General features: G+C 47.0%; 1 protein-coding gene across 2 annotated transcripts in view; it reads right to left on the reverse strand.

The window, feature by feature from the left end:
* LOC134355818 (AP-3 complex subunit sigma-2) overlaps positions 1–27,501 on the reverse strand; it is a 65,913-nt gene that overhangs the window by 1,203 nt on the left and 37,209 nt on the right. For both annotated transcript variants that reach the window (XM_063066272.1, XM_063066270.1), the window contains 3 exons: positions 24,375–24,486; positions 6,466–6,537; positions 806–913 (listed from right to left, as the gene is read on the reverse strand). In XM_063066272.1, coding sequence (XP_062922342.1) covers positions 806–913; positions 6,466–6,537; positions 24,375–24,486 — 292 coding nt within the window. The remainder of the gene's footprint in view (positions 1–805; positions 914–6,465; positions 6,538–24,374; positions 24,487–27,501) is intronic.

Consider the following 27,501-nt stretch of genomic DNA (forward strand, 5'->3'; position numbering starts at 1 on the left):
AAAAGCCTCTGACTATCCACACGATCAATGCCTCTCATCATCTTATACACAAGGTGGTAAATAACTGCAGAGAATCGTGGACACAGCTCAGCAGATCTGAGAAGCCAGCCTCCCCCTCTACGGACCCAGTCACTGCTTCTCCCTGCCTCAGTAAAACAGCCAGTGTAATCACTACCCCACTTATCTGAAGCACTCTCCAGTGCTCACCACCCCACTGGGCAGAAGACTGCTGAAAACCCGTACCATTAGGATTGAGGACAGTGGCACCCCGCTGTTGTAAGACCATTGAATGATCCCTGGTACAACATGGACTCCTGACCTCACAATCTATCGTGTTATGGCCTTGCACCTTCTCTGTAACAGCTGCACTTTACCCTGTATTCTGTTATCGTTTTACCTCGTCCTACCCTAGTGAATCGATGTGCCTGAACAGAATGCAGGAGATTCTCACTGTACACAGTACGTCTGAACAGAATGCACCAATTCCAATTCATGAACAAATTGAGAAAAGTGAAATAAATGACTGGTTTAAGTAACGGTGACCACAGAACCATCTGCCGGCTGTAAAAACCCACACCGTTTCCTGCGGAGCGTCAGGGAAGTGTCAGCAATATTCTTGGGTCGTTGAGCTCCTTGAATCGAATGTACAATAAAAGCCAGTCCCACCCACAGCTCGGAGACAATGAGGCAACAGCACTTGGAATTACAAAGCCTGAACCCCTCTGCCGTGCGACACGTTCTCCTGCACAGAAGGCTTGCCGTAGTCTGCCAGGGTCTGAACCAGCACATGGCGCTCTCCCCTTACCTCCGCCTTCTCCAGTTTGGTCTGCGCCTCCACCTGTGTCACGATCTCGTTCATGTTGGTCTCCAGCACCATCCCGCCCATCACCACTTCCTGCAGGATGCAATGAACCTGTGCGAACAAGCAGAGACACGATGAGAAACCGGCGTGCAATGGCGTGCTGACGGCAAACATCAGCAGGCTGCCTTCCGGGAATGCCAAGTGCGAAGGGGAATTTATACGGTCACAGAGAGTCTGGGCACGGGGGTTACGGTCCTTACACGGGCAGATGGGTAAAGTTCAGCACAGAGACGAGGGCTGAACGTGCTCAGCTCTGGTCACATTATAGGAAGGATGTGGAGGCTTCAGAGAGGGTGCAGTGGAGATTTATTTTCAGTAATATGGCGTGGAATAGGCCTTTGCAACCAAACGAGCTGAGCCGCCTCACCCAGCAATCCCCTGTTCAACAAACAAGAGGTGTCTTGTGCGGATGCTGGAACACCCAAAATGCCAGAGGAACTCAGCAAGTCAGGCAGCGTCTATGGAGAGGAATAAATCCTCAACGTTTTGGGCCCAGACCCTTCGTCAGGACCAGCAGCTGACCTGCTCAGCTCCTCCAGCTCATTGTGTGCATTGCTCCATCTATTTCACCCTAGCCTAACCACGGGACAATTTACAATGAGCCTAACCAGTACGTCACTCGACTGTGGGAGGAAACCGGAGCACCCAGAGGAAACCCACAAGCACACGGGACGAACGTACATATTTCCTTATATAGGATACCCGAATGGAATTCCGAAATCCCACACCCCGAGGTGTAATATCACCACAGTACTGAGCGGCCCACTGCCAGGATGCTGACCATGTCTAACAGAGAACATGTCTAACGACAGCGGGCTGAGTGAGTTAAGGCTTTTCTCTTTGCAGTGCCGGAGGTCGAGAGACTTGATAAAAACGTACAAGATGATAATCAGAATCAGGTTTGTTATCACCGGCATGCGACGTGAAATTTGTTAACTCAGCAGCAGCAGTTCAACGCAATACATAATATAGAAGAAAAAAAACAAAATAATAATAATAATAAATAAATAAGTGAATGAAGTACAGAGACATATATTGAATAGATAAGGGGTATTAACTGAGTGGAGAGCAGAGATATTTTCCCAGGGTGGATAGAGCTAATCTGATGGGTCTAGGCACAGACCCTCCAACTCGTTCTCAGGATTAATTATTTACTATTTATTTATTATTACTATTTTTCACATTTGCACATTTTGTCTTCTTTTGCACACCCATTGTTTGTGATTCTAAATGTAGTTTTTCACTGGATCTGTCGTATTTCTTTGTTCTGCGGTGAATGCCCGCAAGAAAATGAATGTCAGGATAGAGCGTAGTGATGGAAACGTACTTTGATAATACATTTATGCTGAACTTTGAATGGACTGAGAGGCCACAAAGACCATGCCTCAAGGTGAAGACATCCCATCGCACATTGCAGAACGACCTTGGGTATCAGGATGCGAGCGACTGTCCGGATATCCCGCTGGTCGCTGGGAATGTCGCTGGGTAAGGGGACGTGAGCGACTGTCCGGATATCCCGCTGGTCGCTGGGAATGTCGCTGGGTAAGGGGACGTGAGCGACTGTCCGGATATCCCGCTGGTCGCTGGGAATGTCGCTGGGTAAGGGGACGTGAGCGACTGTCCGGATATCCCGCTGGTCGCTGGGTAAGGGGACGTGAGCGACTGTCCGGATATCCCGCTGGTCGCTGGGAATGTCGCTGGGTAAGGGGACGTGAGCGACTGTCCGGATATCCCGCTGGTCGCTGGGAATGTCGCTGGGTAAGGGGACGTGAGCGACTGTCCGGATATCCTGCTGGTCGCTGGGAATGTCGCTGGGTAAGGGGACGTGAGCGACTGTCCGGATATCCCGCTGGTCGCTGGGAATGTCGCTGGGTAAGGGGACGTGAGCAACTCTCCGGATTCCCAAGGTGACTGCAGCTGTGACAATCCTTCAGAAGCCCGACAATATGCAGGACAGTAGTTGCCAGGCAGCCAATCCGCCAGCACTCCCTCACTCCTCTGCCAGCACACTGCAATTGCAGTCTGTTCCACCTACAGGACACAGTGCAGCCATTCATCAGACCCCTCAGACAGCCCAGCATCTCTATCAGCACACCACCCTGGCTAGAAGATCTATTGTTCTCCCTTCACTGTCACTAGGTGAACTCCCTTCCTCACAGTATTCTCAAAGGACACGGGCAAGATTAGAGTAATGTCAAATCTACTGAACTTTGGTTAAATCACACAGCACTGTATCGAAGATACTTATCTGGAGTGTTGCACAAGCAGGGTCCTTAGCATTGTCAATGATCCCTCCCATCCGTCCAACAATATCTTTGACCCCACCCCCCACCAGCATCAGGACAAGGACTGTTAGGATGGGAAACAGTTTCACCCCCAGGCCGTGAGACTACTGAACGAACGCCTGCCAACTCCCAGGTCTCATCATTATGTGTCAGTAGGGTTATACTGTTTACTTTTTAGCTTGTACTAGTTATTTCTTAATCTATTTGTGATAATATTACTTGGAGCTATGTGTGTTAGGTGCATTGTGTTGAGCACCCTGGTACAGAGGAATGCTGCTTCGTTTGGTGGTACACGTGTGTACGCTTGATTGAAAATGAACCGAAATTGAACTTGTCACTAAGGTGTGCATCCACTCTCAGGCTCTGCAGTGCTTTGAAAGGGCACCACCCCCCTTCTCAAGGGTGACTAAACGCAGCCCGTGAAGCCGACTGCCCCTGAGTGAATGTAGAAGCAGTCGGTGTTGCCCTCACAACACGCTGGAGGAACTCGGCAGGTCAGGCAGCATCCGTGGAAATGATCAGTCAATGTTTCATCAGGACAAAGGGTTCCGGCCCGAAACGTTGACTGTTCGTTTCTACAGATGCTGCCCAACCTGCTGAGTTCCTCCAGCGCGTTGTGAGTGTTACTTTGACCCCAGCATCTGCAGAGTATTTGCCCTGACTCATACAGCAAAGAGCTATTGTTGTTCATATTGAGTATGACATAGTTGGGAGTAAAGGTTTAGGGAAGATCAGTGTCATAATTGCCATTAAAACACACTGCAGTTGTAAAGTGAAGATTTACAATAAAATAGAAAATATTTTCTCACGGTAGCTGACAACAAGACTCCCTGGCAACTCTAACACCAGCCAGACATGAGACTGCACAAAATCTGAATGGAACCAGCTGGGCTTCAGAAGATGCACAGGCCACATCCAGCCCAACCACTCCATGCTGGCATCCCATTAAACACCCTCTACCTCTGCTCTCCATCACCAGTCTCTCTAGTCACTCTCCGGTTCTCATTCAGAGGAGTTTCTTCTGAATTCCACCTCCCTCCTGGTGCCCCTCCTCCTTCCCTTGCTCCCATGGTCCACTCCCCTCTCCTATCAGCTTCCCTCTTCTGCAGCCCTCTGCCTTTCCCACCTATCACCTCCCAGCTTACTTCATCCTTCCTCCCTTCCCCCTCACCTGGTCTCACCTGTCACCTGCCAGCTTGTACTCCTTCCCCTCCCCCACCTTCTTGTTCTGGCTTCTTCCCCCTTCCTTTCCAGTCCTGACGAAGCGTCCCGGCCCAAATGTCGGCAATGCCTGCTGAACCCCTGGTCACCTACCTGTCGGCCTCACAAACCCCTGAACCTCGAAGAGTTCCAATGTAGTTTCTGGCCCTCTGGACTATTCCCCCATCTCTGAATTGACAGCTTTCACAATCAGTTCACTCGAGCACGAGCTTCCGCTGCGGAACTGGAGACAAGTCATACTGGGGAGACAACAGATCTCATCTGTGACGTTAAGGTTTGCTTCTCATAGGAGCAGAAAAATTACTTCCTTGGGACTACTTTGGAAAGCCCCTAGTTACTGCGGACGTTTGGCTAACTCTCATTCTTCGTTTCATTTGGGATCCGATGACTGAACTCTCTGATGAACACCCATCTGATCTTCCGACCATGAGGACTATGTCCCTTTTATAATTGGTTTTGTTGATGTCAATACTCAAAGGCTCACAAATTTACTGTTCTTTCTTACCTCAAAAACAGCTCAAGTAAAAGACTGACGCTGGTTGCTGCCAAATTCTGCTACTGAAGCAACTTGCCAGCTTGGTTATAAACAGAAGAGATTCTGCAGGAGCTGGAAATCAGAGCAACACAAAATGCCGGGGAACTCGGCAGGAAGGGCAGCATTCATGCAGGGAAATAAAGTCAATGTTTCTGGCCCAGACTCTTTGTCTAGATTGTTTCCAAAACTGTGAATTAATCAGCCACAACAACATTACCAACGCAGTATTACATGAACATTGCTAATGTACAATCATGACAGAAGACAAGCAAGCTCCACACAGACAGGCCGGTTTATTCGGCTGGGTCTCGTGTCTCACCGTTTCTTCCTGCAGGACATCCCTCCCCCTTCTGTCTTCTCCTGTCATTTCAGATCTCCCCCTCCCACTTTCAAATCTCTTACTAACTCTTCCTTCAGTTAGTCCTGACGAAGGGTCTCGGCCCGAAACATCGACTGCACCTCTTCCTAGAGATGCTGCCTGGCCTGCTGTGATCACCAGCAACTTTGATGTGTGTTGCTTGAAATTCCAGCATCTGCAGATTTCCTTGTGTTTACATCGAATAAACACTTATTTGAAAATTTACATACAATATGCCCTTGGGACCTGATGATGGAAAATAAATCCTTCAGACGTCCTCCTGACATAAGCCTTCACTCATTAACAATTGCAAGTAAACACTGCCTGCTTGACTCAGTGTGATACATTAGTAGCCACAAACAAAGACAAGACCACCAAGAAACATTTCCATTTTACAAGCAAAGGTTTTCTTTCTGAAACATGACCTGTGTTCCCCCAGACAGAACAGCTGACTGGATAAGAGACACCGTTAGGCCCGGAGACAGGGATTGGTGTCGAAATTCTCGAGAGACCCCGTTAGGCCTGGATCCCTTGGCATTGTCAATGATCCCTCCCATCCGTTCAACAATGTCTCTGGCCCCCCCACCATCAGACAGGAGGCATTGTAGTGTTAGGACAAGAATTGTTCGGATGGGAAGCAGTTTCTTTCTCCGGTCTGTAAGAATACAGAAGTCCCTGTCACCGCCCAGCACGCTGTGTGTTGTCTGGAGAGTCTCTCACCATCACCTGTTCAAAGCACTGAATGGAAATGAATAAACAGTCGAAGTTTTGGACCGAGACCCTTCATCAGGTGTTAATAAGACCATAAGATATAGGAGCAGAGGTAGGCCATTCAGCTCATCGAGTCTGTTCTGCCTTCAATTGTGGGCTGATCCAATTCTTCCAGTTATCCCCACCTCCCTGTCTTCTTGTCACAGTTCCTCTCACTCCAAGTCAACAACACATGATGTAGCCTCTGACTGTGAGCTCACACTGCCCTGAGACTGGATGAGGCCTAGCTGATCCAAGAGCCTCCCATGCTGCACACTGAAATCCATCATACTCTGCCAAAGTGCAGGGTGTGGTTGTCAGTCTGTTAACTTTGTCCAGCCAGATACAATCTGTGACCTTGATCAAACATTTGGCCTCCATCACATGACATATCTGAATGCAGACAAATTTAGCATAATTAACACTAACAAAGAGCAGCAGATTAAAAACATACCTTATCCATGTGGAATATAAGGTCCAGTTCACAGACGTTCTCAAAACATTTGTCCAGCGTCTCCACAAATACCTGAAGAGTGAAGCAAACACTGAGCATCAGACAGACACAGAAACACAATCGGCTTGACTACAATGGATTACGGAGGACCACGGCCTGTGCCCTTGCACAGAATGTCTCCAGTGAGCTGGACATGTGCAGGACAGACTGCATCAGTTGGAGGAAAGATCATTAACATTCTTGGTTGATAACCTTTCATTCCATCATTCCTGACCCCCACAGACGGGGCCCAACGACTATTTCCAGCAATGAATCATTTCATTAAATTCTTTAAATTCCTCAGCGATGAGAATCTGTCCTGGGTCCGGTACGTAAGTCATTACAAAGAAAGCATAGCAGCGCCTCGACTTTCTCAGAAGTTTGTGAATATCCAGCATGACATCTAAAACTTGGACAGACTTCTATAGGTGTGTGGTGGAGAGTATCTGGACCGGCTGCATCACAGCCTGGTATGGAATCACCAATGCCCTTGAATGGAAAATCCTACGAAAAGCAGTGGATAGAGCCCAGTCCATCACGGGAAAAACCCTCCCCACCAATGAGCACATCTACATGGTGTACTGTCACAGGCAACCATCAGGGACCCCACTGCCCAGGGCAAGTTCTCTCCTCGCTGCTGCCGTCTGGAAGAAGGTACAGGAGCCTCAGGACCCACATCAGCTGGTTCAGGGACAGTTATTCCCCTCAATCATCAGGCTCTAGAACCAAAGGGGATAACTTCACTTGAACCGTTCCCACAATCTATGAACTCATTCTCTCAATATTTATTGCTTGCTTGTGACTGTCTGTTTATTGATTTAACTATTTTCTCTTCCTTTTTGTCTTTGCACAGTTTGCTGTCTTTTGTGCACTCACTGCTTGTTTGTCCCTCCTGTTGAACCAAGGTAGAACATACAGGGTTAATGGTAAGGCACTGAGGAATACAGATACAAAATTCCCTAAAAGTGTCGTCACAGGTAGATAGGGTCATAAAGAGAGCTTTTGGTACATTGGCCTTTATTAATCAAAGTATTGAGTATAAGCGCTGGAATGTTATGATGAAGTTGTATAAGGCATTGGTGAGGCTGAATCTGGAGTATTGTGTTCAGTCTTGATCACCAAATTACAGGAAGGATATAAATAAGGTTGAAAGAGTGCAGAGAAGGTTTACAAGGATGTTGCCGGGACTTGAGAAACTCAGTTACAGAGAAAGGTTGAATAGGTTGGGACTTTATTCCCTGGAGTGTAGAAGAATGAGGGGAGATTTGATAGAGGTATATAAAATTATGATGGGTATAGATAGAGTGAATGCAAGCAGGCTTTTTCCACTGAGGCAAGGGGAGAAAAAAAACAGAGGACATGGGTTAAGGGTGAGGGGGGGGAGTTTAAAGGGAACATTAGGGGGGGCTTGTTCACACAGAGAGTGGTGGGAGTATGGAATGAGCTGCCAGACGAGGTGGTAAATGCGGGTTCTTTTTTAACATTTAAGAATAAATTGGACAGATACATGGATGGGAGGTGTATGGAGGGATATGGTCCGTGTGCAGGTCAGTGGGACTAGGCAGAAAATAGTTCGGCACAGCCAAGAAGGGCCAAAGGGCCTGTTTCTGTGCTGTAGTTTCTACGGTTCTATGGTCTTTTTTCACTGATTCTAGTGTGTTTCTTGTCAATGAGGGGCATAGACAGGGACAATGCAAGCAGGCTTTTTCTGTTGAGGTTGGTTGGGACTACAACCAGAGGTGAAACGTTTAAGGGGAACACAAGGGGGAGTTTCTTCACCCAGAGGGCAGTGAGAGTGTGGAATATGCTGCCTTTCAACATTTAAGAGAAGTTTGGATAGTAGGGGTATGAAGGGCTGAAGGCCCTGTTTGTGTGTTGTATTTCTCCATGAGAATCTCTCAATGGCCACAGTCAGAGCAGGACATGGATGGTGGATGCTGGAAAATGCAGAGGGGATGGGGAGTGGAGAGTTGGGGAAAGGGAAGGGAAGGAGGGGTGGGGAGAGCAGGCTGAGGGGGTGAGGAGCAGAGGGATGGGTAGATACTGGACTTACTACAGTTAACTCTCACCGTAGCCCTCAGATGTGGGTAACATCAGGAAAGAAATGAGGCTCAAGGAGATTTAACACAATAATCCGGAATGCATGACTGCCTGCTACGATTCATCACCGATTCTCCCATTGAAAATCAGACAAGTGGATTTTGTTCGAAAGGTGAAGACTGGCTCAGCACCACAAACTGAGGTTCAAAAATACCCCCAAAATCTCAGAACACTTCAGGAGACAAATACCCCTTCACCTTAGAAAGAACATTGGTCGAAAGGGAAGATAAGGTACAGATTAACAGTCATTAATCGTTTCGAGCAAATTTGCTGAGTGTGTAACAGCTAATCACTGTAGATAATCAGCTTCTCCTGTCACTTACAGTCTGTTGCTCATTTACCAGACGTGCTCACTGTCCACAAAGTACAGGGACTGGGGGGGGAACGGGAGGGACTGAGGGGGGAACGGGAGGGGCTGAGGGGGAACAGGTCTGGGGGGAACGGGTCTGGGGGGGGAAACGGGAGTTTAATCGACAATCAACGTCACAATCATACTTAATATACTTTTTATACTTTATACTTTATTGTCACCAAACAATTGATACTAGAACGTACAATCATCACAGCGATATTTGCTTCTGCGCTTCCCGCTCCCTGGATTACAAATATTAAATATTAAAAATAGTAAAAATTAGTAAATATAAAAATTTAAATCATAAATCATGAATAGAAAATAGAAAAATGGAAAGTAAGGTAGTGCAAAAAAACTGAGAGGCAGGTCCGGATATTTGGAGGGTACGGCCCAGATCCGGGTCAGGATCCGTTCAGCAGTCTTATCACAGTTGGAAAGAAGCTGTTCCCAAATCTGGCCGTACGAGTCTTCAAGCTCCTGAACCTTCTCCCGGAGGGAAGAGGGATGAAAAGTGTGTTGGCTGGGTGGGTCGTGTCCTTGATTATCCTGGCAGCACTGCTCCGACAGCGTGCGGTGTAAAGTGAGTCCAAGGACAGAAGATTGGTTTGTGTGATGTGCTGGGCTGTGTTCACAATCTTCTGCAGCTTCTTCCAGTCTTGGACAGGACAACTTCCATACCAGGTTGTGAAGCACCCTAGAAGAATGCTTTCTACGGTGCATCTATAAAAATTAGTGAGGGTTTTAGGGGACAGGCCAAATTTCCTTATCTTCCTCAGGAAGTAAAGGCTCTGGGGGGCCTTCTTGGCAGTGGACTCTGCTTGGTTGGACCAAGTCAAGTCATTTGTGATATTGACCCCGAGGAACTTAAAGCTTTTGACCTGTTCCACTTGCTCACCACCGATGTAAATGGGGTCGTGCGGTCCGCTACTCCTTCTGAAGTCAACAACCAATTCCTTTGTTTTGCTGACGTTGAGGGATAGGTTATTGTCTTTGCACCATGCCACCAGGTTCTTAATTTCCTCTCTGTACTCAAACTCATCATTACCTGAGTTACAGCCTACAATTGTTGTGTCATTGGCAAACTTATATATTGAATTCGATGGAAACTTGGCTACACAATCACGGGTGTACAGTGAGTACAGCAGGGATCTGAGTACACAGCCTTGTGGGCACCGGTGCTGAGAGTGATTGTAGAGGAGAGCTTGTCCCCTGTTTTTACAGCCTGGATCCTGTCTGTGAGGAAGTTGAAGATCCAGCTGCAGATCTACGTGCTTAGGCCCAGGTTCCAGAGTTATGTCACCTACATATGTCGCAAAATTTGTTGTTTTGTGGCAGCAGTTCATAATCATAAAAAAAAACTTCTATATAACAAAGTAAAATATATACAAGTTCCTGGGTGTCAAGATCTCTGGGGATCTAACTGATTCCAAGATCGCAGTTATAAAGAAGGCAAGACAGTGGCTATACTTCATTTGGAGTTTGAAGAGATTTGGTTTGTCAACTAAAATCCTTGAAAACTTCTACAGATGTACTATGGAGAGCATTCTGACAGGCTGCATTACCGTATGGTATGGGAGGGGGGCTACTGCACAGAATCGAAGTAAGTTGCAGAGAGTTGTAAAATTAGTCAGCTCCATCATGGGTACTAGTCTCCATAGTATCCAAGGCATCCTCAAAAAGACGGGAGGAGGTACAGGATCCTGAAGGCACACACTCAGTGATTCAGGAACAGCTTCTTCCCCTCTGCCATCAGATTCCTAAATGGACATTGAACCCGTGACCACCATCTCACTACTTTTTATTTCTGTTTCTGCACTACCTATTTAATATACATATACATACCGACTGGAATTCATGTTCTTCAAAATATTTATCATGTATTAAAATGAGAAAATCTGGAACTCCGAGCGACACGCACAAAATGCTGGAGGAACTCAGCAGGCTAGACAGCATCTATGGAAAAGAGTAACAGTCGACATTTTGGGCTGAGACACTTGTCCAGCCCTGCCGAAGGGTTTCGGCCCGAAATGTCGACTGTACTCTTTTGCATAGATACTGCCTGGCCTGCTGAGTTCTTCCAGAATTTGTGTGGGTTGTTTTGTAATGTGTTACAATGTACTGCTTTTGCAAATTTCATAACATACGCCGGTGATATTGAATCTGATAAGATTAAATTAAGTAAGCAGTGCAAAAAGAAAGCAATCACATAGTGAGATAGTGTTTATTAGAAATATGACGGCGGAGGGGAAGAAGCTGTTCCGGAAACGCTGAGCTGGGGGCGGTGTGATGAGGACACCTGGTCTCTGGGCGTGTTGCTCGAGCGGGTGAAACTCTGGCAGTGGGATTTGGAGAGTGAGGTGGTGGAGCTGAGCTGAAGGAATCCGGGAGAGAGACCGTGAAAGACTGAGCAAGGCACGGGGTCCTGAGGAAGCATGACAGGCTAGTAGTGGAGGTGCTTGCACCCGTGAAGGAGGATGGTGAGGAGATAAGGGGGCATCATTTACAATGGAGGTGTGTAGGGTCTCAGCGCAGAGTCGTCCATCCGAGAGGGTGGACACAGCAGAGGGCTGCTGGGGAATTTAGGCCTATGGGCAGCTAAGGCCTGTGGTAAATCAGTCAGAATCAGACTGAATGCTGGGGCAGGCTTGGGAGGCCGAAAGGCCTTCTCCTGTCAGTATTTCTCTTCCATTCCTTCGGGTTCTTCAGATGCGTGGAGAGGGGTATCTCGCTACATGGCGACAGCTCGCTCTCCGTATCGTACTGCCCTGGCTTGTGTATTGACTGAACGTAGAGGGGAGAATGCAACATGGGCGACAGCTCGCTCTCCGTATCAAACTGCCCTGGCTTGTGTATTGACTGAATGTAGAGGGGAGAATGCAACATGGCGACAGCTCGCTCTCCGTATCGTACTGCCCAGGCTTGCATATCTAGACAACAAGGACGCAATACCCACGGTCAACCGTGACCAAAGGAAACCTCAGAAGATAACAGAGAATCAGGAAATAAATATGTAGAAATGTCTTTATCTCCTGTTACTGACAATAACAACACTGCAATAATAACTGGGGCTGCACTTCAGGAAATTCTGCAGAGAACACTAACTTTGTTTACAGCAACCGTGGAGGACAATATGTCACACTCCAGTCCAAGCCCATCAAAACAAAATCAAAGGGAAGCAGTAATCCTGTTTGTCACAGGTACAGTGAAAAGGCTCATATCAGTCAATGACCCACAAAGTCTGAGGCTGAGCTGGGGGCAGCCCACAGGGGTCACCAAACTTCCTGTACCGACAGAGAACGTTCACACTCACTGACACAAACCCGTACACATGTTCACACTCACTGACACAAACCCAGACACAGCATGTTCACACTCACTGACACTAACCTGTACACATGTTCACACTCACTGACACTAACACGTACACAGCACGTTCACACTCACTGACACAAACCCAGACACAGCATGTTCACACTCACTGACACAAACCCGTACAGAGCATGTTCACACTCACTGACACAAATTCGGACACGTGTACACACTCACTGACACTAACCTTTAAACAGCATGTTCACACTCACTGACACAAACCCAGACACAGCATGTTCACACTCACTGACACCAACCTGTACACAGCACATTCACACTCACTGACACAAACCCAGACACAGCACGTTCACTCTCACTGACACAAACCCAGACACAGCATGTTCACACTCACTGACACTAACCTGTACACAGCATGTTCACACTCACTGACACAAACCCGTACTGAGCATGTCCACACTCCCTGACATTAACATGTAGACAGCACACAGGGGGTGGGGGGAAGAGAGACACGGGTACACCGGGGGAGAGAGACACAGGTACACGGGGGGAGAGAGACACAGGTACATGGAGAGAGAGAGAGAGAGACACACACACACACACACAGGTACAAGGGGGAGAGAGAGACACAGATACACGGGGAGAGAGAGAGACAGACATACAGGTACACGGGAAGAGAGAGACACAGGTACACGGGGGGAGAGAGACACAGGTACATGGGGGGGAGAGACACAGGTACACAGGGGGAGAGACACAGGTACATGGAGGGGAGAGACACAGGTACACGGGGGGGAGAGAGATACAGGTACACAGGGGGGAGAGAGATACAGGTACACGGGGGGAGAGAGACACAGGTATACGGGGAGAGTGAGACGCACAGGTAGATGGGGAGAGAGACACAGGTGCACGGGGAGGAGAGAGACACAGGTACACAGGGGGGAGAGACACACAGGTACAAGGGGGGAGAGACACACAGGTACACTGGGGGAGAGAGACACAGGTACACGGTGGGAGAGAGACACAGGTACACGGGAGGGAGAGAGATACAGGTACACGGGGGGGAGAGAGACATAGATACACGGGGAGAGAGACAGGTAGACGGGGAGAGACACACAGGTACATGGGGGAAGAGACACAGGTACACGGGGGGAGAGACACAGGTACATGGGGGGAGAGAGACAGGTACATGGGGGGAGAGAGACACAGGTACACGGTGGGGGGAGAGACACAGGTACACGGGGGGGAGAGACACAGCTACACGGGGGGATAGAGACACAGGTACACGGGGGGTGGAGAGACACAGGTACACGGGGGTGGAGAGACACAGGTACAAGGGGGTGGAGAGACACAGGTACACTGGGGGGGAGACACAGGTACACGGGGGAGAGACACAGGTACACGGGGGGAGACACAGGTACACGGGGGGGAGACACACAGGTACACGGGGGGAGACACACAGGTACACGGGGGGGGAGACACACAGGTACACGGGGGGGAGACACACAGGCACACGGTGGGGGGAGACACACAGGTACACGGTGGGGGGGGAGTTGAAGGAGGGTAACTGGAAGGTGACAGGAGTATCCAGATTGGTGGGAAAGGTCAAGGGCTGGAGAAGGAATCTGACAGGAGAGGAGAGTGGACCTTGGAAAAAGGGAAGGAGGGGACCCAGGGGGAGGTGATAGGCAAGAGGCCAGAGTGGAGAATGGAAGAAGAGAGAAAGGGGAGGGAAGCTTTTCTTTACTGGCAGGAGAAATCGATGTTCCTGCCACCAGTGTAGTCTGCCCAGAAGGAATATCGGGTGTTGTTCCTGTGCTGGCAAGGTGTATCACCTGCTTAGCGTCCCCCCCAAACCCCCACCGATCAGGGTCACGTGAAGCCTGGGGAGCAGGTGGTGAGCAGCAGATGCATATCACAAATCCTGGTTATGCGACCACTGACGCCAGGCAGACAGTCTGAAAAGTATTGATAATGGCTGGGGTCACCTGCCTTGTAAAGACACTGCCCAGAAGGTGGCAATGGCAAACCAATTCTGTAGAAAAATTTGCCAAGGACAATCGTGGTCATGAAAAGACAATGATGACCCATGTCATACGACACGGCACATAATGATGACGGAGTTCAGGAGTTGGGATGCCATGTTACCGTGGGAATGAAGCTTTCCTCATCAGGATATAGGAAGGACAGCTTTACCCTGCAGAAGGATGTTACTGGGACTGGAGACCTGGAGACTGGATAGGCCGTGACTGTTCTCCCTGGAGCCAAGGAGGCCGAGAAGAGACCTTACCGAGGTATGACAAATTGTGCTACTGCATTTCCCTTCTACTGCACCAACAGAGTAATGTGAAGGACGGTCTATACGGATGGCAGGCAAAGTAAAGTTTTGACGGTCTCTCAGTACATGTGACAATACTAAACCAATTACATTAGACCATTAGACACAGGAGCAGAATGAGGCCGTTCAGTCCATTGAGTCTGTTCTGCCATTCCATCATGGCTGACTTGTTATCCATCTCAACCCCTTCTCCTGCCTTCTCCCCATAACCTTTGACACTGTAATCAAAAATCAACCTCCACTTTAAATATACCCAATGACTTGGCCAACACAGCTGTCTGTAGCAATGAATTCCACAGATTCACACCCCCCCAGTTAAAACAATTCATCGTCATCTCCATCTCAAAAGGACGTTCCTCTCTTCTGAGGTTGTGCCCCCAGGTCCTAGACTCCCCCACTATTAGACATATCCACTCTGTCGAGGCCTTTCTACATTCGATAGGTTTCAATGAGAACCCTCCTCATTTTTCTAAGCTCCATTATATACTCCTCATTCATTAACCCTTTCACTCCCAGTACACTCTCATGAACTTCCTCTGATCCTTCTCCATTGCCAGCACATCGATAAGGGACCCAAAACTGTTCACAATACTCCAAGTGCAGTCTGACCAGTGCCTTATAAAACCTTACTATTACACCATTACTTTTATATTCTAGTCCTCTTGAAATGAATGCTAACATTGCATTTGCCTTCCTCCCCACTCACTCAACCGGCAAATTAACCTTTAGGGAGTCCTGCATGAGGATTCCCAATTCCCTTTGTACCTCCAATTTTTGAATTTTCTCCCTGTTTACAAACTAGCTTACACCTTTATTCCTTCTACCACAGTGCGTTACCATGCACTGCCCTACATTATATTCCATTCGCCACTTCTTTCACCATTCCCACAATCTGCAGGCTCCCTGGTTCCTCACCAATACCTGCCCCTCCACCTATCTTTGAATTGGCCACAAAGCCATCAATTCCATCATCCAATTCATTGACATATAACGTAAAAAGAATCGGTCCCAACACGGACCCCTGTGGAACACCACCAGTCACCAGCAGCCACCAGAAAAGACCCCCTTTATTGCCACCCTTTGCCTCCTGCTGATCAGCCAATGTTCTATCCACACTAGAATCTTTAATACCATGGGCTCTAAACTTGTTTAGCAGCTTTATATGTGACACTGTGTCAAAGACCTTCTGAAAATGCTGGTACAGAACATCCACTGGCTGGGTGTCTCCATCCAGAAAGGAAGGTCTTGGAGAACATTTCACAATCTCACGAAATGAATGCTTCCTTGTGTGGGAATATCTTATTCACAGAGCCATGGCTCCTGATATGAACAGTATAAAGATTTGAACTCAAGGTCAGAGAGTCATTAAACAGTAAAAGGGAAAGATTACTGTGCAAAATCTTATCATGAGAGAAAGGCCAAAATTAGACTGTATCTTTGTACAAAATCAGCATATTTGTCTGATATTCAGAGCTATAAAAATATAAACCCTACAATATCTACTGAAGATAAGGTGCAAAATAAAACAACATCTGCTGATGGGAGTTTTAGCTGTAACACGTCCATACTCACAAATCACAGAGTCATTGTCTCCGATCTTTCTTCTATTTAATAATCACTCCCAGGAGGAATGAAGGCAAAGCTCTGTGTTGAAGTTTAACGCAGAGGAACCACTGGAGGTACTGAGAGACTCTCTCTCTCGCTCTCTCTCTCTCCTTGCCTCTCAACACTGACAAGTCTGGGCTCTCCCACTCCTGCTTTATTCCCCAATGGCTCCCTAATCTATTTTCCAAATCAAAACAGCTCTTCACAAGACCATAAGGCATAGGAGCAGAATGAGGCTATTTGGCTTCACTATTCCATCAGAGCTGATTTATTATGCTTCTCAACCCATTTCTCCGGCCTTCCCACCGTAACCCTTCACGCCCTGACTAACCAAGAACCTATCAACCTCTGTTTTAAATATACCCAATGACTTGGCCTCCACAGCTGCCTGTGGCAAAGAATTCCACAGATTACCACTGTCTGGCTAAAGAAATTCCTCCTCATCTCCGTTCTAAAAGGACGTCCTTTTATTCTGATGCTGTGCCCTACGGTCCTAGACACCTCAACTATAGGAAACATTCTCTCCACAACCACACTATCTTGGCTTTTCAATATTTGATAGGTTTCTTTGAGATCCCCTTCATACTTGTAAACTCCAGCCAGTACAGGTTCAGAGGCAGCTAACACCTCTCATTCCCGGCATCATACCCTCCCAAATGTCAGCACAACTTTTCTCACATAAGGGGTCCTAAGCTGCTCACAATATCCAGATGTGGCCTTACAAATGCCTTATGAGGCTTTATAAGGCTTCTCTTTCATCTAAATCCTGGTCAGAGCTGTCCCTAACCTCTCTGGACTCTATTATTAATTCAGTAGATATTCAGGATAGCAAAAAGAGAACATGGAACAATCCTGCAGATAAGATACAGGAAAGGAAATGAAAAACATTAGCAAGAGGGGAGCTAGGCATAGAGTAGGATCCCTGTGATATCCGTGTGTGGAGACACAGGAACTGGGCAGAGAGTAGGATCCGTATGATATCCCTGTGTGGAGACACGGGAAATCAGACAGTAGGATCTGTGTGATATCCCTGTGTGGAGACACGGGAAATCAGAGCTGTATAACACTTCAAGTGCCAGCAGTCGGGGTAATACCATGGACCTTCATAGAAACATAGAAAACCTACAGCACAACACAGGACCTTCGGCCCACAGAGCTGTGCTGAACATGTCCTTACTTAGAAATTACCTAGGCATACTCATAGCCCTCTATTTTTCTAAGCTCCATGTACCTGTCCAGGAGTCTCTTGAAAGACCCTATCGTATCCGCCTGCACCACCGTTGCCGGCAGCCCATTACACGAACTCACTACTCTCTGCGTAAAAAACTTACCCCGACATCTCTTCTGTACCTACTGCCAAGCACCTTAAAACTGTGCCCTCAAGTATTAGCCATTTCAGCCTTGGGAAAAAGCCTCTGACTATCCACACGATCAGTGCCTCTCATCATCTTATACACCTCTATCAGGTCACCTCTCATCCTCCATCACTCCAAGGAAAAAAGGCTGAGTTCATTCAACCTATTCTCATAGGGCATGCTCCCCAATCCAGGCAACATCCTTGTAAATCTCCTTTGCACCCTTTCTATGGTTTCCACATCCTTCCTGTAGTGAGGTGACCAGAACTGAGCTCAGCACTCCGAGTGGGGTCTGACCAGGGTCCTATATAGTTGCAACATTACCTCTCAGCTCCTAAATTCAATTCCATGATTGATGAAGGCCAACATACCGTATGCCTTCTTAACCACACAGTCAACCTGCGTAGCAGCTTTGAGTGTCCTATGGACTTGGACCCCAAGATCCCTCTGATCCTCCACACTGCCAAGAGTCTTACCATTAATACTATATTCTGCCATCATATTTGACCTACCAAAATGAACCACCTCACACTTATCTGAGTTGAACTCCATCTGCCACTTCTCAGCCCAATTTTGCATCTTACCTATGTCCCACTGTAACCTCTGACAGCCCTCCACACTATCCACAACACCTCCAACCTCTGTGTCATCAGCAAATTTACTAACCCATCCCTCCACTTCCTCATCCAGGTCATTTATAAAAATCACAAAGAGAAAAGGTCCCAGAACAGATCCCTGAGGCACACCACTGGTCACCGACCTCCATGCAGAATATGACCCGTCTACAACCACTCTTTGCCTTCTGTGGGCAAGCCAGTTCTGGATCCACGAAGCAAGGTCCCCTTGGATCCCATGCCTCCTTACTTTCTCAATAAAACTTGCATGGGGTACCTTATCAAATGCCTTGCTGAAATCCATATACACTACATCGACTGCTCTACCTTCATCAATGTGTTTAGTCACATCTCAAAAAATTCAATCAGGCTTGTAAGGCATGACCTGCCTTTGACAAGGCCATGCTGACTATTCCTAATCATATTATGCCTCTCCAAATGTTCATAAACCCTGCCTCTCAGGATCTTCTCCATCAACTTACCAACCACTGAAGTAAGACTCACTGGTTTTTCCTAGGCTATCCCTACTCCCTTTCTTGAATAATGGAACAACATCTGCAACCCTCCAATCCTCCGGAACCTCTCCCTTCCTCATTGAGGATGCAAAGATCATTGCCAGAGGCTCAGCAATCTCCTCTCTTGCCCCCCACAGGTGACTTATCCAACTTGATGCTTTCCAAAAGCTCCAGCACATCCTCTTTCTTAATATCTACATGCTCAAGTTTTTCAGTCTGCTGTAAGTCATCCCTACAATCGCCAAGATCCTTTTCCGTAGTGAATATTGAAGCAAAGTACTCATTATGTCCCTCTGCTGTCTCCTCCAGTTCCATACACACTTTTCCACTGTCACACATGATTGGTCCTATTCTCTCACGTCTTATCCTCTTGCTCTTCACATACCTGTAGAATGCCTTGGGGTTTTCCTTAATCCTGTCCGCCAAGGCCTTCTCATGGCCCCTTCTGGCTCTCCTAATTTCATTCTTAAAGTCCTTCGTGCTAGCCTTATAATCTTCTATCTCTATCATTACCTAGTTTTTTGAACCTTTCGTAAGCTCTTCTTTTCTTCTTGACTAGATTTTCAACTGTCTTTGTACACCATGGTTCCTGTACTCTACCATCCTTTCCCTGTCTCACTGGAACGTACCTATGCAGAACGCCGCGCAAATATCCCCTGAACATTTGCCACATTTCTTCCATACATTTCCCTGAGAACATCTGTTCCCAATTTAGGCTTCCAAGTTCCTACCTGATAGCTTCATATGAAGCTATCAGGCAGGATCTTTATAATTAGGCAAAACTCCAGGTTGGGAATCCCTGGGATGGAGGGATATGAGTCAAATATGGGTGCATGATTTCTCAGGATTACTCCCATGCCATGTGATGGTGGGGATAGGTATAGAATGAGGTGGCAGATAAATGTGTGGCTGAAGAATTGGGACAGGGAACAGGGATTCAGATTTCTAGATCATTGGGACCTCTTCTAGGGCAGGTATGACCTTACAAAAGGGACAGGTTGCACTTGAATCTGAGGGCGAACAATATTCTTGTGGGCAGATTTACTAGAGCTGTTGGGAGTGGTTTAAACTAACATGGCAGGGGGATGGGAACCAGGATGATTGAGCTGAGGGTGAACCACCAGGTTTACACGTAGATGATGAGTATAACATGAATGTAAGGAAGGACAAGCCAATGATTGGGTACAAATGCAGTTAGAGCAAAGAGTTAAATTGTACCACAGAAGCAAAATTCAAAAGGGCAAAGAATACAGGACTGAAGGTGCTGTATTTAAATGCGCGTAGCATTCGGAATAAAGTGGATGAACTCGTGGCACAATTCTAATAGGGGAATTCAATATGCAAGGGGATTGGGAAAATCAAGTTGGTGTTGGATCGTAAGAGAGGGAATTTAATGAATGCCTACCAGATGGCATTTTAGAGAATCTTATGCTTCAGCCTACTAGGGGAAAGGCCATCTTAGATTGGGTGTTGTGTAATAACCCAGACCTTATTAGGGAGCTTAATGTAAAGGAACCCTTTGGAGACAGTGATTACAATATGATTGAATTCATACTCCAACTTGAGAGGGAGAAGCATAAGTATTGACATGGAATAAAGGGAATTACAGAGGCATTTGAGGGGAGCTTGCCAAGGTGGATTGGAGGAGGATACTAGTGTGAAGTTTGGTGATTTGGAAGCTTTTAAAATCTAACAAAAAACAACTAAAAAAGCTATAAGAAGGGAAAAGTTGAAATATGAGGTCAAACTAGCCAGTAGTATAAAGCAGGATGCCAAAAGTTTTTTGTTATATAAAGAGTAAAAAGGAGGTGAGAGTTGATATTGGACCACTGGAAAATGATGCTGGTGAGGTAGTAATGGGGGACAAAGAAATGGCAAATGAACTTAATAAGTACTTTGCATCAGTCTTCAAATGTGAAAGACACTGGCGGTGTGCCAGAGGTCTGCAAGTGTCAGGGAATAAGAGTGAGTGCCATTGCTCTGACAAAGTAAAAGTGCAGGCAAACTGAAAGGTATTAAGGTGGATAAGTCACCTGGACTAAATGGACTACACCCCAGAGTCCTGAGAGAGGTTACTGAAGAGGGAACAGATGCATTGGTCATGATTTTTCAAGACTCACTTGATTCTGGCATGGTCCCAGAGGATAATGTCACTCACCTCTTTCTGTGCTGTAGTTTTTCTATGTTTTCTATGGTTTCTATGAGGCGTATAGAGGGATATGGTCCATGTGCAGGTCAGTGGGACTAGGCAGAAAATGGTTCAGCACAGCCAAGAAGGGCCAAAAGGCCTATTTCTGTGCTGTGGTTTTTCTATGGTTTCTATGGTTTCTAAGGGAGGAAGGCAAACAAAAAGAATTCAAAGCCAAGATCCTTTTCCGTAGTACTTGGAGGTACTTTTCAAGGTACTTGGACACTAATGATAAAATCAGTCAAAGTCAGCATGGTTTCTGTAAAGGGAAATCTTGCCTCACAAATCTGTTAGAGTTCTTCAAAGAAGTGACAAGCAGGGTGGACAAAGAAAAGGCAGTGGATGTCATTTAGTTGGATTTTCAGAAGGCATTTGATAAGGTACCACGCATGAGGTTGCTTAACAAGATAAAATCCCATGGCGTTACAGGAAAGATACTGGCATGGATAGAGGAATGGCTGACAGGCAGGAGGCAGCAAGTCGGAATAAAAGGGGCCTTTTCTGGTTGGCTGTCAGTGACTAGTGGTGGTCCTCAGGGGTCAGTATTGGGACCACTACTTTTCACATTGTTTGTCAATGATTTGGATAATGGAATTGATGGCTTTGTGACAAAGTTTGCAGGTGATACGAAGATAGGTGGAGGGGTAGGTAGTGCTGAGGAAGCAATGTGATTGAAGCAAGACTTAGACAAACTGGAAGAATGGGCAAAAAAATGGCAGATGGAATGCAGCACTGGGAAGTGTATTAGATTAGATTAGATTATGAGGACACGCAGTCCTCATAAATTGTCATTTAATAATGCATGCATTAAGAAATAATACAATATTCCTCCGGTGTGATATCACACAAACACAGGACAGACTGAAAAACTAACAAAAACCACATAATTATAACATATAGTTACAACAGTGCAACAATACCATAACTTGATGAAGAACAGGCCATGGGCACAGTAAAAAAGTTCAAAGTCTCTCGAAAGTCCCACATCTCACGCAGACGGGAGAAGGAAGAAACTCTCTCCTATGATGATGCACTTTGGTCAAAGGAACAATAGTGCAGACCATTGTCTAAATGGGGAGAAGGTTCAAACATCAGAGGTACAGAGGGATTTAGGAGTCCTCGTGCAAGACTCCCAGAAGGTTAATTTACAGGTTGAGTCTGTGGTAAAGAAGGCAAATGCAATGTTGGCATTTATTTTCAGGGGAATCGAATATAAAAGCAAGCAGATAAAATTGAGTCTTTATAAGACACTAGTCAGGCTGCACTTAGGAGTACTGTCAACAGTTTTGGGCCCCATATCTCAGAAAGGATGTGTTGTCATTGGAGAGAGTCGAGAGGAGGTTCTCGAGGATGATTCTGGGAATGAAGGGGTTAACATATGAGGAGTGTATGGCAGCTTTGGGCCTGTACTCACTGGAATTTAGAAGAATGTGGGGGGGATCTCATTGAAACCTACCGAATGTTGAAAGGACTAGATAGGGTCGATGTGGAGAGGACGTTTCCTATGGTGGGGGTATCCAGAACTAGAGGGCACAGCCTCAAAATTCAGGGGTGACCCTTTAGAACAGAGGTAAGGGGAATTTTTTTTAGCCAGAGAATAGTGAATCTGTGGAAGGCTCTGCCACAGACTGCAGTGGAGGCCAGGTCAGTGGGTATATTTAAGGCAGAAGTTGATAGTTTCCTGATCAGTCAGGGCATCAAAGGATATGGCGAGAAGGCAGCTGTGTGGGGTTGAGTGATGAGCAGACTCAATGGGGTGAATGGCCTAATCCTGCTCCTATGCCTTATGGTTTTCTGGGTTGGGCTCAGTTAGGCAATAGCCAATATGAACAAGTTAGGCTAAGAGGCTTCTTTTCCTGCTCAAAAAACCCTGTGACTACATTGCTGAATTTCAGATCACAATTGTACTTCTGACCCAGTAGTGTCAGACTGACCCCACAGCAAGCCTCAACTGGAAAGTTCATCCCTCTCTGTGACTGTTCAGACATCTCTCTCTCTCTGTGACAACATTGTTCCAATAAGAACATAAGAACATAAGAAATAGGAGCAGGAGTAGGCCATCCGGCCCATTGAGCCTGCCCCGCTATTCAATAAGATCATGGCTGATCTGTCCGTAAACTCAGCTCCATCTACCTGCCTTTTCCCCATAACCCTTAATTCCCCTACTATGTAAAAATCTATCTAACTGTATCTTAAATATATTTAGTGAAGAAGTCTCAACTGCTTCCCTGGGCAGAGAATTCCACAGATTCACCACTCTCTGGGAAAAACAGTTTCTCCTCAACTCCGTCCTAAATCTTCTCCCCCTGAATCTGGAGGCAATGTCCCCTAGTTCCAGTCTCACCTACCAATGGAAACAACTTTCCTACTTCTATCTTACCTTTCCCCTTTCAAAATTTTGTACGTTTCTATAAGATCCCCTCTCATTCTTCTGAACTCCAGAGAGTATAGTCCCAGGCGACTCAATCGCTCCTCATAGGTTAACCCCTTCATCCCTGGAATCAACCTGTGATCCTCTTCTGCACTGCCTCCAAAGCCAGTATATCTTTCCTCAAGTATGGAGACCAGAACTGCACACAGTACTCCAGCTGCGACCTCACCAGTACCCTGTATAGTTGCAGCATGACCTCCCTGCTCTTGAATTCAATCCCTCTAGCAATGAAGGCCAACATTCTGTTTGCCTTCTTAATAATCTGTTGTACCTGCACACCAACTTTTTGCGATTCATGCACAAGCACTCCCAAGTCCCTCTGCACAACAGCATGCTGCAATCTTTCACCATTTAAATAATAATCTGCTCTTCTATTATTCCTTCCAAAATGGAAGATTTTGCATTTACCTACATTGTATTCCATCTGCCAGACCTTGGCCCACTCACTTAACCTATCCATATCCCTCTGCAGACTCTCCACATCCTCTGTACAATTTGCTTTTCCACTCAGTTTAGTGTCATCAGCAAATTTTGCTACGCTACACTCAGTCCCCTCTTCCAAATCATCAATGTAAATGGTAAACAGCTGTGGGCCCAGCACCAACCCCTGCAGCACCCCACTCACCACTGACTGCCAACCAGAGTAACACCCATTTATACCAACTCTGCCTTCTATTGGTTAACCAATCCACTATCCATGCCAATACACTTCCTCTGACTCCATGCATGAATCTGTATCTAATTTATAAGTCTCTTGTGACGTGAAGGAATGGCATGAAAGTTTAAAATGTCCAACTTCACTTCACTTCCAGCAGACACAAATGTGCCCGGAGCCTTTGTTCTGCATATTTATCCTGTACTTCCCGTCTTTTCTGTGGGATTCCCTGGACTCCGTAAATAAAGGTACTGTACAATATCTCTCCACACTCCCTCTGCAACACCTTCTCAGGTACATTTAGCAGCTTCAACCCGTGGACAAGTTGTGAGATTCCCCTCAACCCAGGGGAATAATGATTGGACATCATGGGAATGCAGCGGTCACACAAACCTGTATCAGATCCAGAATGCCCAGCTCACTCTCAGACGAGTCGACACAGAAGAGGAAGTAGAGGGTTGCATAGTGTCTGTAGATGAGCTTGTAGTCTGATCCTCCGATCAAACTGTAACAAACCAGACACTCAGCATCAGGCTTCGTCTCACTGGCATATGTCGGAACTTTGTCCGTTTGGGGCCGCGGTACAGTGAAATACATTAAAAACATTACTTTAATTCACAATAAAAAAATTAAGAAATAAACGAGCAGTGCAGAAGGAGAGGAAAACGATGAAGTCGTGTTCATGGGCTCATGGTCCATGGTGCAGGGGAAGGAGCCGTTTCTGAAACACAGAGTGTGTGTCTACAGGCCCCTGTACAATCCCTCTGATGATGGTAATGGGAAGGAGATGTTTATGAAACACAGAGTGTGTGTCTACAGGCTCCTGTACAATCCCTCTGATGATGGTAACCGGAAGGAGATGTTTATGAAACAGAGAATGTGTGTCTGCAGGCTCCTGTACAATCCCTCTGATGATGGTAACCGGAAGAGAGCATGTTCTGGGTGATGGGACTCCTTTGTTTGTAGAAACGAGTTACTTCAAGCAATAATCATGGATGCTGTCTTCTGTCAGCAATGCACACAGAATCTGGAGGAACTCAGCAGGTCAGGCAGCACCTATGGAGGGGAATAAACAGTCGATGTCTGGGTCGAGACCCTTCATCAGGATTCATATATCAGCCAGTGAGCACAGCCTTCCTGGTGGAGTTCCCATACCGTTGTCAAAGAGGGAGCTCCAAGATTCAATCCCAACAGCAATGAACGACTAACAACATATTGCCAAGACAGGGCCGCGAGCTTCTTCCAGAAGAACACACAGATGCCCCTTTCCCTTCTTAGTAAAATATAGCAGTGTGGGAGCAGTGTATTAAACTCTACAAGATACACACCACAGCCATCATGTGCGAGCAGGGTACTGAACTCTACAAGAAACATACCATGGCCACCGGTGCCATGAGTGAATCTTTGAAGGGGTAAGTACAAATGAAACGGACTGCTTTTTCCTGATGGTATTGAAGATGTAAGCTGAGTTACTCCAGCACCATCTTAATCTGTGCCGAGGGAATGGGAGAGAATGGGAGGGGATGGGAGAGGATGGGAGAGGATGGGAGGGGATGGGAGGGGATGGGAGGGGATGGGAGGGGATGGGAGAGGATGGGAGAGGATGGGAGAGGATGGGAGAGGATGGGAGAGGATGGGAAAGGATGGGAAGGGATGGGAGGGGATGGGAGGGGATGGGAGAGGATGGGAGGGGATGGGAGGGGATGGGAGAGGATGGGAGAGGATGGGAGAGGATGGGAGAGGATGGGAGAGGATGGGAGAGGATGGGAGAGGATGGGAGAGGATGGGAGAGGATGGGAAAGGATGGGAAAGGATGGGAGTCTCTCACTGCCTGATGTCCAGCCCCTGACCTGCCCTTCAGCCACTGCATCGCTGGTCAACAGCTGCACCCCAGGGTGCCCGTGGTCAGGACTGGGTGGCGGGATGCTTCTAACTGAGAAGGGCAGTGACCCGGGTCTCTCTCGTCACAGCTGCTCTTTGCTTGGCATTTCCATGGCATGGTGAACACTGGCTATTAGACAGCCGGGGTGTCGCTGCATCTGCATTTGATGGCTCTCGGCCCGTACTCGCTGAAATATAGAACGCATTGCAGCCTATTAAATACTGAAAGGCCGAGATAGAACGGGTGTAGAGAGGATGTTTCCTATAGTGGGGGAGTCTAGGATCTGAGGACACAACCTCAGAGTGCAAGGAAATCCCTTTAGAACAGAGATGAGGAGGAGGTGTTTCTTTAGCCAGAGGCTAAATTCTGTGGAATTCATTGCCACGGACCGTTGTGGAGGCCAAATCATTGGGTGCATTTAAAGCAGAGGTTGATAGGTTCTTGATTAGTCAGGACGGCAGTGGTTACAGGGAGAAGGCAGGAGAATGGGGTTGAGAGGGATAATAAATCGGCCATGGTGGAATGACAGAGCAGACACAACTTTCACACACCTGCCTTCCCGTCATGTCCTCTGATGCCCTGACCGATCAGGGAACTATCAACCTCCACCTTAAATACACCCACTGACTTGGCCTCCACCACAGTCTGTGGCAGAGTATTCCACAGATTCACCACTCTCTGGTTAAAAAAATTCCCCTTTACCTCTGTTCTAAAAGGTCACCCTGCAATTTAGAGGCTGTGCCCTCTAGTTCTGGATACCCCCACAACAGGAAACATCCTCTCCACATCCACCTTATCTAGTCCTTTCAACATTCGGTAGGTTTCAATGAGATCCCCCCACATTCTTCTAAATTCCAGTGAGTACAGGCCCAAAGCTGCCAAATGCTCTTCATATGTTAACCCCTTCATTCCCAGAATCACCCTCATGAACCTCCTCTCGACCCTCTCCAATGACAACAGATCCTTACTTGAGATAAGGGGCCCAAATGCTGAGTAGAAATGCTCAGGATGTTCTACGAGTCTGTGGTGGCCAGTGCTATCATGTTTGCTGTTGTGTGCTGGGGCAGCAGACACCAGCAAAATCAACAAACTCATTTGTAAGGCCAGTGATGTTGTGGGGATGGAACTGGACTCTCTCACGGTGGTGTCTGAAAAGAGGATGCTGTCCAAGTTGCATACCATCTTGGACAATGTCTCCCATCCACTACATAATGTACTGGTTGGGCACAGGAGTACATTCAGCCAGAGACTCATTCCACCGAGATGCAGCACAGAGCGTCATAGGAAGTCATTCCTGCCTGTGGCCATCAAACTTTACAACTCCTCCCTTGGAGGGTCAGACACCCTGAGCCAATAGGCTGGTCCTGGACTTATTTCCTGGCATAATTTACATATTACTATTTAATTATTTATAGTTTTATTACCATTTAATTATTTATGGTGCAACTGTAACGAAAACCAACTTCCCCCGGGATCAATAAAATACGACTATGACTATGACTGTTGACAATACTGCAAGTGTGACCTGACTAGTGTCTTATAAAGGCTCAACATTATCTCCTTGCTTTCATATTCGATTCCCCTGAAAATAAATGCCAACATTGCATTTGCCTTCTTTACCACAGACTCAACCTGTAA

Source organism: Mobula hypostoma, chromosome 13, assembly GCF_963921235.1.
Source record: "Mobula hypostoma chromosome 13, sMobHyp1.1, whole genome shotgun sequence".
NCBI lineage: Eukaryota > Metazoa > Chordata > Chondrichthyes > Myliobatiformes > Myliobatidae > Mobula > Mobula hypostoma.